At 34.2% G+C, this 14,970-nt stretch overlaps 1 protein-coding gene across 1 annotated transcript; it reads right to left on the minus strand.

The window, feature by feature from the left end:
• Positions 1–3,428: 3,428 nt before the first annotated feature.
• LOC136851913 (molt-inhibiting hormone-like) lies at positions 3,429–14,196 on the minus strand. The gene is made up of 3 exons (XM_067126267.1): positions 13,709–14,196; positions 7,369–7,550; positions 3,429–5,869 (listed from the first exon to the last, which is right to left on the minus strand). Exons 1-3 carry the CDS (start codon positions 13,769–13,771, stop codon positions 5,755–5,757), a joined length of 360 nt encoding a protein of 119 aa, XP_066982368.1. The 5' UTR covers positions 13,772–14,196; the 3' UTR covers positions 3,429–5,754.
• Positions 14,197–14,970: the final 774 nt, after the last annotated feature.

Below are 14,970 nucleotides of genomic sequence, written 5' to 3' on the forward strand. Positions count from 1 at the left end.
TATCAAAATATCTTCCTTAAAGTAATTCACAAGTAACAGGCAATTTCTTTAACCAAGTCACAAAGGAGTCTACTGTCTCATCTGGTGCCTATTGTGATTGTCAAAACTGATAACCTTTAAGTACTTATTAGCCCGAGGAGCAAAATATTCTGAGAAAGAGTATTACTTCCTGTCATAGAGTTGTTTGCTGGCCCCACGGCGTGGCTGACTTCTTGTATTTCCACACTGGCAGTATGTCACAGCAATGCCTTCTCTTGCACATCCTGAAGCTTCCCTGTCTCCCTTAAATATATCTATAAGCTGGCTGTCCACTTTTTTCATCTGGCAGCCACTGATTTTCAACTTTCCTTTATGCTCTACTGATCTAGGCCCTTCAAATCTAACTGCATTTTTTTTTTTTTAGGCTGGCCTATGCCTTTCAGGGTCTCTGAAACCTAGGCTTGGTGAATCCTGACTCAAATGTAAGATAGGTTAGGTTAGGTCAGGTCTGTGTTTATGCAGTGCACTTCTCAAGCCAACAATGCAATGCCTGCTTGAAAGCCTTTCGATACACTGTAAAATAACCCAGCCTATATAAACCTACTTACATTTACTACCTTGTCCATATTTGTTAACTTCCATTTACTTCCCTGTGAGGGTTTATTGACAATCCACGGTAGCCTAGCTGCATAGGCTACCTTCGTGGTTTAGGTCTACTTCTAATGACAATAACAGGTCATGTAAAATCTATAACTTTTTCCAAGACCTTGGTCCTAGTTAATTAATTGCTGTTAATACTTATCATTATTATGAAAAAATACCCACTGTGAATTACTCGAACCACCAATAGCCTTTTACAGTGACCTCAGCTATTTTGAAGGTCAGTTTCGGTGTTCTTTATTATGAGGAAACTAACATTATTATTTACAACAATATGAAAAGATACAGCCAGTTATGAAGCACTGAAATCTCAAAAGATTTTGGCACTGATCTTTGACTTGGTGCACTTGGCCCTTAGGGAAATGTTGACATAATTGTCAATTTTGAAAGGATACTACGTAATGTAACCGACTCTGACAACTTAAAAGGCAAATATAAAAAAAAAAAAAAAAAAAAAATAGCTAACCGCGAGAAAAGTAATAATTGGATGTACCACATATTCACTGGTACGAGTTGATTTATTCACTATGCCACTCACCCGGTTAATTTAGGTACCTTCGTTTTTTTAACGCAACACTCTTGCCAGCTGCATATCAAGTACTAGTAGCAATCCTTGCTGATGATTAATCAAGAGAGTCGTGTCAAATAGCTGCTCTATAAATGGTGAATATTTCTTTTGTTACCACCATTCAGATTTATCAGAGACACTCATTCTACCTTTCGAGACAATGCCTCTCTTTCGTAGTTCATCTACGTTGTATTGTCGCTGTAGCTTTTACTAATCAGGTTATTTTTTGATCACTTTAGAATTCTATCTGCATTCTACATCACTTGTGTATATTTTGGTCTTCTTCTCTTCGAGAGTGAAACAAACCGGCTTCTCATTCTTATTAAAAACCTTTTAAAATTTTTTGTTTTTTACAAAAATAATCACGTTTCTCCCTTTCTTTTTTATTAAAGTCCTGGTTTTTAAATTTTACGCTCCAATTTTGCAGAAATAGAGTTTTTTGACGTAATACAAGAGTATATTCCGAAATATTGTCCACTAAATAAAAGTGTACCCTAAATGTTAATCTGTATTAGTACCAGACCTAACCTTCTGCCTTGGTTTTTGAAGCGGTTACGTTTTCTGTGATTAATTTTTTTTCCTTTTCTTTCTCGTGCATGTCTAGATATCGGCACCAGACTGCACATTCCCTCGGCCATGGTTTAGAGAGCATACTATCTAGAGTCTAGGCCTTGCCCTCGGCTTTCACTGACCATTCTCCCTCCTGGATTAAGAAAAGCAACAACCAAAAGGTTTTCAATGTCCCGAAGAAGCGGGCGCGTCAATTCAGTCTCGCTCTGAGATGCAGTTCGTTTACGTCAGTCATTATAAAACGAGTTAGTTATAATTATAGACCCAAATGCTTTAGGCTTCACAGAAGTCTCCTACGACATGCTAAAGCGTTAGTTTTCTTCTTTCGTCCGCTTAATCTTTTATTATTGTCTTTGTTTCAGTCTTCTTTAATTTCTGATGTGGGACGACATGGAAATCGGCAGTCGGAATCTCACGTTCCTTCCTTTCAGTTATTTTCTCTAAATAAAATTTTGACTTAGTTGATGACGTACTTGCTTCCGGCTCCTAACCATGTATTCGACATTGAATGAGTGAATGATAATTCATAAGCATTAAGCTTTAGTTTTTATAATCTGCGAAAGACTGAATAGAAAAAATGATAACGTCTTAATTTAAATTTGTATTATACGCTATGACAGTGCTAAGTTTATACATTGCAAATCCAAATTAGTGACAGTTGATATTGTGCCGCCAGATCACTTTAACGCCCAGAAAGAAGTGATAGCTCATTTAGATGCTGTCAGTAATCATTTATGGAAAACAGACGTATTAGTTAAGTAAAAGAGGAAGAGTTTTTAATGTTCTCCACATTTTCATTAAGTCAGGAACAACAGATGTAACCATTTTATCTCGCCGTAACGTTGGTCGCTTGTTCAGGTATTTAACATATTTACATTTTTCCTATTTTACTAACTTTCAGTAATCGCGGACAAGAAATATATGATGTCAGTGCTTCGTATATTGACATAAGAAAATACTACCAGCTAAGCATTCGGGTCGTTTCGGCCGTAAGCACGTTTACGTGCAAAATGGGCGCCGTGTTTAGTACCAGCCCCTTGGGGATGTACGTAAAACATGGAATAATAATGGTAAATACCATAAACATAACGTCTTACATTGTTTTGGATGTTACGGCCTAAGTGACTTCCGGCAAAAACGACCAGGACCGCCAGCTAACAGCCCTCAGAACCGTCCAGCCTTTAATCACGAACCGTCAAATAAACAATAAGAATCAAAGGGAAAAGTGAGAACAAGAAGCTTCATAATGCAGAGTTTATTTTCGTATACGACATATTTTTCTTAAACACTTCTCAGGGCTCAGATAGATTTTCCTCAAACATATGACAGGCCTTTCTTGATCAGTCAGGTCAAATTTGTCTTGTGTATCATCTCTATTACATTGGTATATTATAGACATCTTGGAGATATATCATTCTCCTTACTGCTTCAAATGAAAATCGTTTGCAAAGTAAATTTAATAATAATAATAATAATAATAATAATAATAATAATAATAATAATAATAATAATAATATCCTTATATATATAAATATATATATATATATATATATATATATATATATATATATATATATTATATATATGCATATATACATACATATATATACAAATATATACATATATATATATATATATATATATATATATATATATATATATATATATATATATACATACAAGGGCAAAAACAAGAGGACCTGTCCCGTTTGAACTATGCTTTGCCAAAATAAACCTAAAATAGAGGCAAATAAAAAATGACTTACAAGCTATTCCTCCCCAAACTCATTTTTTCTCAAGCTCTTCCAAAGTGTTACAAACTCATCATCCAAGTGACTAATAACTGTAAGCGTTAATCAAGACTCTAAACTACTTTATTCCACTCATAACTTACCCTAGCACCTGATGGAAATATAGATAGATAGATAGAGAATAGATGATGGATAGAGAAGTAAATAAATATGCTAACAACAACTAAGTGACTACGAAACAAGAAATAGGAGAACAAATGGTGGTCATGTTAATGATATTAATAACTCTGAAATACCTCATCCACACACAGATACAACAAATTCTCCAGCCTCTTCTTTTAGCAAAGAAGAGAAAGAAAACGTAAACAAACAATTATTATGGCACCAACAACTTATAACCTTACAGGACATACGTCTACTAAACAATAACAACTAAAGTGAATGATAATAACTAGATTGCATAATAAATTAACAATTCGGTGTCGTCTACATTCAGCACATCGTACAAAAATATATAAATATACATTTGGTTATCAAATAACTGAAAGGGAATATGCTTTACAACTGTTGTCGAGAAATAAAAGCATGCCCCTTCCAAATGAGATCATCAATGTGGGTTTCAGAGAGAGAAATGTCAAAGAGACGAAGCGGCAAATGTTTTTAGATTCTCCTCAGATCTTTTCCGAAGAGGAAAGTCGTTACGATTACAATATGCCATTAATGAAAACGCTAGCAAATTCGCTAACGACACTTGTGATAGATATATTTCACTTTTTCATCTTTTAAATGGGATACAAAATCAGACTACTTGTGTCAATTCGTCGAGGTGAGAAGAATGAAACATAAAAGCTCGTTTCCAAAAGATTAAATGGAAGAAGAAGAACGAGGAGGAGAAAGCGGAGAGAAATTCCTACCACTAAAACAAGTGTCCTCGAAGAGGTCCTGAAGGAATATCCTATAATATCATTTAATGAGGTAAGTTCGCATCATTACATGAATACAAAGACAAAATAAATAGTTTTAATAAATAAATGCGAATTGATGAAGTTATCAGACCAATGCAATGAAATATAAATTGTATCAAACCAGGAAATATGAACCTTTGGAAATAAGATGATTTGGCATGACTTGATCGATCATCAGTCAAGTCTGAAATGATCTACTCAGTCGTTTATTATAAATATACCATTTTTACCAACAAAATAACTTTTAAAATTCTCTTTCACGTTGATAATGATGATACTGAAAGGGAAGGCTGAAAAATAGAGGAGAATATGTGGGCAAGACTATAGGGAGACAGAATTAAGGACAGTTTGGGTGTGAGATTTCCTACTTGTGAGAAGTGAATTCTAGAGGAGAGTTATCAGAAGCACAATTATTTCAGGTTTATGGTTTCTTTGACAGATGTCATGGAATGAGAGATGGAATGATAAATGCCAAAATCAGAAAATGTATTCCTTCTTTTGACCCTCTATTTGAAAAATGGTAAATTTCAGGAATTAGGAAGTTAAGAAGTAATAACAGATGGTTGCTAATCTCCGCAGAGTAAACTAATAACTAAGAAGCCTAAAAACTAAGAATTGTGTGGTTTGACAAACAAAATACTGCTAATGGTATTGAACTGGGGATGGTGGTCGAAAGCTCAAATGAAAAGAGATATTAAGGAGATACTGAACGTGATTATTCAAGTGAATTATTGGTACATAAAAGAACGTGTGATGGGAATTGTTTCTTGTGTTCACAAGAGGACTTATAAATAATCATTTTGGGGTAGTGCCCAAAATATGATGGCTAATCCTCCGTCTGTCATGGAGAATCTCAGATACTCAAAAGGATTTATAATTTCGGCTGGTGTAAAATTTAAAAGATATAAGTTTTGGATACATGCATAAAAAAAAAAGTTGGTTATCTGACAACTAACGAAAAACCATGACTCAACAGTAACATTGCTGACAAGCGAGGAATGTGGAAACAAGTCAGGACAGGAATTCAATTATGAAATCATCTGAGAAATAAAATGAAAGAGAATGATATTCATTTAAGAATACACTGGGAAAAACAAGATGGCTGCTGTTAGTTTCCATATCTAAGCTGATGGTTTTTTTTTTTTTCGGCTGATATATCATGTTCACAACGTATCGGTATCACTTGAAAACATGGAGTATATTCTGGCGTGTGGTCCTGGAGCTTATTTTAGAGGATATTTCAGTTAGAAGATGTGTTTTTTCATTTTCTACCGGCTCGTAGGATGCTCATCCACCGGTTGAGTTGGTCCACGTCGCCGTGACGCTCCGTGGCATAGACGCACCACAGGAAGTCCACGTTGTAGAAACAGTCCTTCCTGCAAGGTGGAAATCAGGGCACTCTTGATTATGTCAGTACGCATGCTTGCTTAATGTTGCCTTTTGTGCGAATGACGTAGTATGCGTGTATACTTTATATGTATACATACACACACACACACACATATATATATATATACTGTATATATGTATGTATATACATATACATATATATATATATATATATATATATATATATATATATATATATATAGAGAGAGAGAGAGAGAGAGAGAGAGAGAGAGAGACCCCATATAAAAGAGAGAGAGAGAGAGAGAAGAAGAAGAGAGAGAGAGAGAGAGAGAGAGAGAGAGATGTTTGCTCTGAGAATAATAGATGTTTGCTCTGAAATAATAACCAAGTTACCAGTCTTTCAGGAGCATACTTTCCAGATATGAAAAGGACTGGAAATAATATTTATCTTCAAGAAGAGGAAGACAGGGACAAATAGACAAAGAAACACCTCTTTCCTAATCAAACTCAGACTAGTTAACACAACATTTTATCTATCGAATATAAGCAAGATAAAGGAAGGCGATGTAAAGTGAGGTAAAGTAAAAATACTTTTTCTGGGAAGAAGAAATGATGAATATATTAGGTCTATTTAGCTTCTAAAGCCTCTCGCAGGAGCAAGATCTCTTTCGGTAGCAAATAGCAATTTGGAAAAATGCTGATGAAACATTTTTTGAAAATATCTTATTACAAATTACAAAAGTGATATATATGGTCACTGAGACAACAGAAAGTATTTTTTAGTTCCACAATCATTATCCTAAAATACACACTGTGTTTTATTGTGTCAAAACGAATTTTGATACAGAAAGGATTACGAGATAAACTGTTGAGAAAATAATGCATTACAAATAAAAATAAAAAGAGTGTGAGAAAATTTAAACGCATTACAAATAAAAAATGAAAAGAGTATTATATAACAAAAATTACAAATAAAAATATTTCGAAAAACATTTAAACGATAAAAACGCCATGTCGCCTGCGTACATAATAATAATATATCACAAGGCAACGTTTTTGATGTAGCAAAAATGATAAAAAATAATGCATTACAAATAAAAATGCAACGCTACATTTAAACGATAAACAGGCATGTCAGCATACATAATAATAAAAATGATAAAAACGCTTTGATGTAAAAAATGATAAAAATAACGCATTACAAATAAAAATAAAAAGAGTATTATAAAAAAAAAATCCTACATTTAAACGATAAAAAAGGCATGTCACCTGCGTATATAATAATAATAATATAATAATACAATGCAACGCTTTTGATGTAGCAAAAATTATAAAAAATAATGCATTACAAATAAAAATAAAAAGAGTATTATAAAAAAATTCTACATTTAAACGATAAAAAAGGCATGTCACCTGCCTATATAATAATAATATAATAACACAATGCAACACTTTTGATGTAGCAAAAATGAGTCAAGCTTTGAAAAAGTGAAGAAAAAAAGAATAAATAACGTCTCTGCCTCACCTGCATCTGGTGCCCATGTCATTCATCCGGAAGATATTGGAACAATCGTCGCATACCCTGACAACCTTCTCGTAGAGATCCCTGTTGCCCATGACGCCTGGGCATTCGTCGTCTAGGTACCTGGCCGACGTGCCCGAGACCAGAAACAGGCTGATGATGACCAGGGCTGTCACCAGGACTCTCTGGAATACGAGGAAGTTTTCTAATTAGGATTGTAAGGGTAAAAAACTAGGAGTCCAGGAAGTAATGGCAATTAGATAGTTAAGAGGATGAACCAATGAAATATATGAATTATTAATGTAGTGTTTTTAGTCCATTCATTCATTTGAAATTCTAAAAACAATAAATGACAAACAATAATAATAACGAACAGGAAAATCAAAGAATGAATTATATATATATATATATGCATATAAATAAATTTATATATATGTACATATATATAAAACTAATGCAATGTTAAAAAAAATTGCCAAGAGAAAGAATAAAAATATAAACTTGCTCAATAAAATTACAATACTAACGAAAGATATTATGTATATGTTGATTGCTGTCAAAATATGATTCAGGTTACCTGGATATATTTCATTTAGCCTTCTTTCACGTTTCCATGTTTCTTTATGATTTTTTTTAGCGTAAATTTGTGATGGATAAAAAAAAAACATTCATAAGGCTTTCATGCATAGGGGGACTTCATTTGGCTTCTTTGGGTTACGTAATTTTACGTTCATGCACTAATGTGTACATTTATGTACACAAGCACCAACTTATTGAATTTAAGAATACATCAAAAGAGAACACTGTGTATTTTTTACATATGTAGATAAACATGAAAAGCAAATAAATAAAAATCGTAATGATGATAACCTATTCACGCGCAAAAAAAAAAAAAAAAAAAAAAATCAATTACCGTCCCCGTTAGATCAGCTTCGTTTACGATTCTTATAATTTTTTGTCAAAGGTCTTCTTTATCATCACACGGCACTTACTCTTTCCGGGAAGAACGTTGGCCCTGCGCATACCTGAACGTGTGCGCGCGCGCGTCTGCGCGTCTATATGAGAGGAGATGACGCAACAGGCCTTCCCCCTTGCGCCATGTTGTGAAGTGTCTCCCTTTCATCATCTGGGTTTTTGTTATGCATTCCAAACGTCTAACGTTTTCTGAAGTGTGTATTATCGCGTTTGGTATCTTAATCTACTTTCTTTCCTGTTATTTGCGCAACGTGTATGCCTGACACATTTTTAGCTTTCTGTGAAAGAAAACTATTGTACCGGCTTCGTCTGTCCGTCCGCACGTTTTTCTGTCCGCACTTTTATCTCTCCGCCCTCAGATCTTAAAAACTACTAACGCTAGAGGGCTGCAAATTGGTATATTAATCATCCACCCTCCATTCATCAAACATACCAAATTGCAGCCCTCTAGCATCAGTAGTTTTTATTTTATTTGAAGTTAAAGTTAGCCATAATCATGCTTCTGGCAACTATATGAGACAGGCCACCGCCGGCCCCGTGGTTAAAGTTTCATGGGCCGCGGCTCATACAACATTATACCGAGACCACCGAAAGATAGATTTATTTTCGGCGGCCTTCATAATACGCTGTAGCGGCTGTACAGAAAACTCGATTGCGCCGAAGAAACTTCGGCGCATTTTTTCCTTGTTTAAATGCTTATTCTGATTTCTGCTATTTTCTAATGATACATTTCCTGTGTTTATTCTCGCAAAAAATTTGAAGTTTTTTCCATTACGGGTTTCCTATTTCCTAAAAAGAATTTTCCTGGTCTTTCTCTCTTCGTGTGGACTTTCCAGATGTCTTCCAGGTGGATGTCAGCATCGGACGGAAAGTTCAGTGAGTCTACGGAAATACCCGTGAACTAACAAAGGCGGAGGGAAACGTTTGTATACGAAGGTGCATTTGAAGGTGCTCCCACACCACAGCAAAACATGTCACAAACGCACGTGCATTTATGATATGTTCTACTCGTGCATTTATGATATGTTCTACTCGTGCATTTATGATATGTTCTACTTGTGCAGACTAGAGGGACCAGTTGGAAACTTCTGTTCATTTGGTGTCACGCGTTAGAAAACTATTCATATATGCTGGATTATTGGAAGCGTTTCTCTGATCATGTGCCTTATTAAACGCGTTATTTCGTCTTGTGACTTATGAGACCCGCTCGTCTGTTTAAAGTGGCTTACTGGAAAAATCCCCATTCGTAAGGTTTTAAGAAATTGGTCCTCATGTTTGTTTCTTTCTTGAAAAGGTTCTGAATTAGTGTTTCCTGGCAGAAACTCTACCTATCATCTTGACATATCAGAAACGTCTATTTATTTGTAATTTACTCCGAATAAAATTACAAATCATGTTCTGGATCTTATTTGACAATAACTATATAAGAGAGGAAAGTACGTTGATGTATATCCATTACACAGAATAATTTATAAGCTAAAATGCAGGAAAGCAAGCGACAGCAATTACAATGATGTATCCTAATCTAACCTCCCTAAGTTAACCTAACCTAACTGCTTACGTAATCGAAGTCCCGTGAGGCTCTGGATTTAATAGGCCTATCACACTGATCTCTGGCTCGTTTGTGATTGTGATCAATTTTGGTCTGTGATCGCTGAACAATATTCTATGGACAGTTTTGACAACTTTCTCTTATTAAATCTTGCAAATATTGTTTATTATTTTTTAAATTTAACAAGGGAAAAGAATTTTGCATTGATCATTGGGATTTTTCTAATTAAAAACCCCAGTTCATGTCGCGGTACCCTTAACTGTCAGATGTAGGATAGGGTTCCCTGTGAATATTTACTTATCACAGGCTACACATGAGTGCGAGCAGTCATTTCGACAAATAAAAGTGTAAGAGCATTCGCAGATATAACTAAAATGCACCGAACTCCACCTCTGGGAATAATTAAAGTATGACTTCATGCTTCCTGAGACCAGTTCTCTCTCTCTCTCTCTCTCTCTTATGTAGTTCAGTGTGTTGTGTGGTCACATGACCAACCATCAGTATCGCACGTGTTTTGGTACGGTCTCCAGCAAGTCGTAGAACTGATCTTTTAATTATATTTCCATTGTTTTCTTTAATACTTCGTCACCTTGTTAAATAATTGATAATACTATATGTTTGCTTATATTTTTTGCACCGTTTTATACATACGTCCTTTGTAAAAAAAAAAATCCCTTCTCAGGTTTAAGTACAAGTATCATTGAGGTCGAAAAACGCAAGAAAAACATCTTATATATATATATATATATATGTGTGTGTGTGTGTGTGTGTGTGTGTGTATATATATATACACACACATATATATATATATATATATATATATATATATATATATATATATATGTATATATTTATGTATATATATATATTTATATAAGGGAAGTGGTTATATAATCAAGCAACTCAAAAAATTTAAAGTACATGCATCTACTATGAACAATAGCAACAACAGTAAGAGAACAAAATATCACAAAAAAAGAAGAAAAATAAACTGGGTTGTGAATTATATCTACACTTGAGAACTTGTGTAATACATGCTAACTGTCTTTCTTGAAAATTAGGAAGCAATAACTTCGTATGCATTTTTTCTCTCATAAATATGTCCTTGCGACTGAAACCGAGTTGTCTACCAGAAGTCAGGCCATGAATGGTGTTCAGTTAGAGACGGAACGTAATACCTAAAAAATGACGTCTTAATGGATGCTTAGAGAGAGAGAGAGAGAGAGAGAGAGAGAGAGAGAGAGAGAGAGAGAGAGAGAGAGAGAAAGTGTAACTGGATCGTACTTATATAAAACGTCCCAGAATGCAAAAGCAAGTTGCGGGAAGAAAGTTCCACTGAATAATTAAACATTCGAAAATTGGGAGAAAAATCGGATATGTTGTTTTTGTTTGTGTACGGCTTGACGTTACTTGATGGCTTTACCGCTCTTCCAAGGCGTCCCTCGACGGCAACGGACTTGGCATTCGGGAACATTAATCTTGATGAATAAGTCACAAGAATTTCATGTTTCAGAAATTTTCCTATGTTACGAAGAAGAAATGAGAGAAGTTATAAAAAAAATAGTAGGACCAAGTTATTACGACTGTTTGTGTGTGTGCGTGGCAAGTAGATAAAATGATAAATTAAGAGAGAGAGAGAGAGAGAGAGAGAGAGAAGAGAGAGAGAGAGAGAGAGAGAGAGAGAGAGAGAGAGAGCTGTAACATCGTGGATGGATTTCCTGATCTTATAAATAAGAGAACTTCGTTAGAATTGACTCTACCGTGTAATGTATTGTTCAGCTGTTAATAGATTATATTCTCTCTCTCTCTCTCTCTATGGCATCGCTCAAAATAAAGAAACGATTCTCTCTCTCTCTCTCTCTCTCTGTGTGTGCCTGTAATTATATTACTAATTAAATTAGGCACATAGTATAAACTGTTACATCCTTAATTATGATATCTTGCTAGAAGATTTATAATTCTCAGAATTAGACATTCTACCACCGACGTAACTGCCGTATGGTTTTCCAAAGAATCATTTTCTGTGATTATTTTTTCTTCTTCTAAAAAAGGCAAGAAAACCAGGCCCAAATAAACAACGAAAAAATCTAGTAGGAATGTGTGGGTTTCAATCTTTAGGTAAGAGATGTTTACCGCCACTTGAAAGAAGGATTGTTATGGGATTCTGGGAAATCGGAAGCTGGGAAAGAGTACTGTTTAATCTTCCACACACAATATATACATATACACACACACACACACATATATATATATAGTATATGTATATATATATATATATATATATATATATATATATATATATATATATATATGTATGGATGCAGTAATAAGTGCAAATCGTATGGTTACTTTAAATTTTGCAATATTACGCCCGGTTGTAATTCTATTGTGTGATATATATATATATATATATATATATATATATATATATATATATATATATATATATATATATATATATATATATATATATATATATATATATATACATATATATATATATATATATATATGTAAGTATACAATATATATATATATAAGTATACAATATATATATATATATATATTGTATATATGTATATATATATATATATATATATATATATATATATATATATATATATATATATATATATATATATATATATATATATATATTTACATGCATAGATGTTTTTGTGCATTTCGATGCCTCTATTGGTGTAGTTCACACAAACAGAATTAAAACTGTGCGTAATATTGCAAATTTTAGAATAACCATATGATTTGCACTTATTTCTGCATCCATACCGTAAAAATTGCTACAAAATAAGAATCAAGACAGCAGGTCCCGATGCACGGGACGTTACGTACTGTCCCGAAAACTCGCGCCAAGGCAAACCCCAGGCTAGACACCAAGCTGAATCGTATAATTCATTACGTTTACAATATTGATGTTGTACAGAAATTACTATCGTTATTATCGTAAACAATATAATATTGCTCAAAAGCTATACCCAGGTACACAATTGGCACCTCTAGTAGGCTTTATTGTGTTCTGCATATGACTGTCTTTTTATCCAAGCAACAGCATCATTAGTAATTATTATCAACACCATTACAAAATTATTATCACATGCAATGAACAGTAAAATTTGTAACTGTTTTCTCAGTCACAATATATCCAAACCTATACGGAGAACTTTCCAGCGCTTGTTCAGCTGTCATTGATGATGAGAGCTGAGTATCGAAAGCTTTCTCCATGGATGTTAATATATTTTGCTGAAGTAAATAAAAATAAAAGCTAAATAAGAAAAGTAAATGATCTCGACGGATTGAGAATGAGGCTTCAGTGGCATACGAACAGAATTCAACCCTGTTTATTGAGAAAATTAGTTTTTGATTGAATTATAAGAGAGTTCTTTGTATTGGCACAAAACAAAGAAATAGAAAAAAAAACTGAGGCTTTTTTGCAATTTAAAGAGAACTCAGTATTTTTAAATTATTTGGTGTTTTAAAGGGACATTTTTAAGCCTGAATCAATGCGTGATTTGTCTTTATGTACAAAGGATCTATTAAAACTGTATCAATGAAAATAAAGAACGCACGTAATCACAAACAAAAATAAAGTTCTTCATTTGACGCAGCTGAATTGCTAAGAACACCCAGAAAAAAACAGTTAACTGAATATCGTTTCATTTCAGGGTAAAATTCGCTCGTAGACTGGACGCCTGACACCTGAGGCAATCTCTACGCTGTAGTTCTGAACTGAATATCTTTAACGCACAACGAACTACCCAAACAGCGTCCTTAGTTTCTTAGAAGCAGTACACTTACCTGGGCAGAGATCCCTTGCGTTGTCTGGTTTACCATTCCTCGCAGGCCCTTTTGCGTAGACATGAAACACTAAGCAGGTAACAAATGAAACTGATATACTCAGTCGACACTAAACTTCGTCTTCAAACTGGACAGACACTCAGGGCTGAGTTCAGGTAAACAAAGGAATGCCGGCAAGATGCGAACAGGATGGGTTAACAGAGATACAAACAGAGGGGGGGGGGGCGGGGGCTGGGTTTAGGGGAGGGGGGAGAGGAAACACTTACAGAACAAAGGTTAAGGATACGGGTCTGGAACAGAGGTCTGAGCGGATTAGACTTGAGGGAGGGAGAGAGTGAGAGAGAGAGAGAGAGAGAGACGGGGAGAGGGAGGAATGGGCGGTGGCGTATTCGTCAGAGAAGGTTTCGAGCAGTGCCTTTGAAATGCACGGCTTAGGTACTCGGTCGTCCTTCTGTCGTGCTCTGCGGCAGAGGAAAGTTTACGTCTCGTCCACCCAAAGGTAGAGCTTATATAGCGACCTCTATGACACAATACTGACGTCATCGAACACGTCATGAGGGACGCTGAATTGCTGCCGTGACGTATGAGTGGTTGGATTTTATCTCTCTTTCTCTCCTTCTCTCTCTGATCATATTAATGAGCCTCTAATTGCTGAACGATAATGTGTTTATAATCTAAAAGTCTTTTAATGAAACTTAATTTAGCATTATATATACACATATATTTGAATATATATATATACAGTATATATATATATATGTATGTATATATGTATATATATATCTATATATATATATATAATATCTGTGTGTGTATGTATGTGTGAATGCATATATAAACATTATAGTAATACGGTCATACATTTGTAGCACAACTGCATGATACATATATACAGTATATACATATTAGCTGAAGCCACTAGGAAAGTTCAAATTGAAAAGACAGAGTGCCAAGTACCTTCGTGTATTTTAACACATCTTCGGGGTATGTGTTAAAATACGTGAAAGTACTTGGCACCCTCTCTTTCAATTTGAACTTTCCCAGTGGCTTCAGCTAATAGACAAAATCACGCGCTTACTTTTGTGATTTCTTTTATGTATTTCTTATATATATATATATATATATATATATATATATATATATATATATATATATATACATATATAAATATATAATATATATATATACATATGTATACATATATATACCATATATACACACATATATATATATAAACATATACATATGTGTGTGTATGTGTG

This window comes from Macrobrachium rosenbergii, chromosome 24, assembly GCF_040412425.1.
Source record: "Macrobrachium rosenbergii isolate ZJJX-2024 chromosome 24, ASM4041242v1, whole genome shotgun sequence".
Taxonomy (NCBI): Eukaryota; Metazoa; Arthropoda; class Malacostraca; order Decapoda; family Palaemonidae; genus Macrobrachium; species Macrobrachium rosenbergii.

Excerpts from the sequence above, each read along its gene's own strand:
- LOC136851913 (XM_067126267.1), bottom strand. The coding sequence starts at position 13,771 with ATGTCTACGCAAAAGGGCCTGCGAGGAATGGTAAACCAGACAACGCAA. Across the intron at positions 7,551-13,708 it reads CGCAAGGGATCTCTGCCCAG|AGAGTCCTGGTGACAGCCCT; the intron begins GTAAGTGTACTG and ends CTCGTATTCCAG. Across the intron at positions 5,870-7,368 it reads GACATGGGCACCAGATGCAG|GAAGGACTGTTTCTACAACG; the intron begins GTGAGGCAGAGA and ends TCCACCTTGCAG.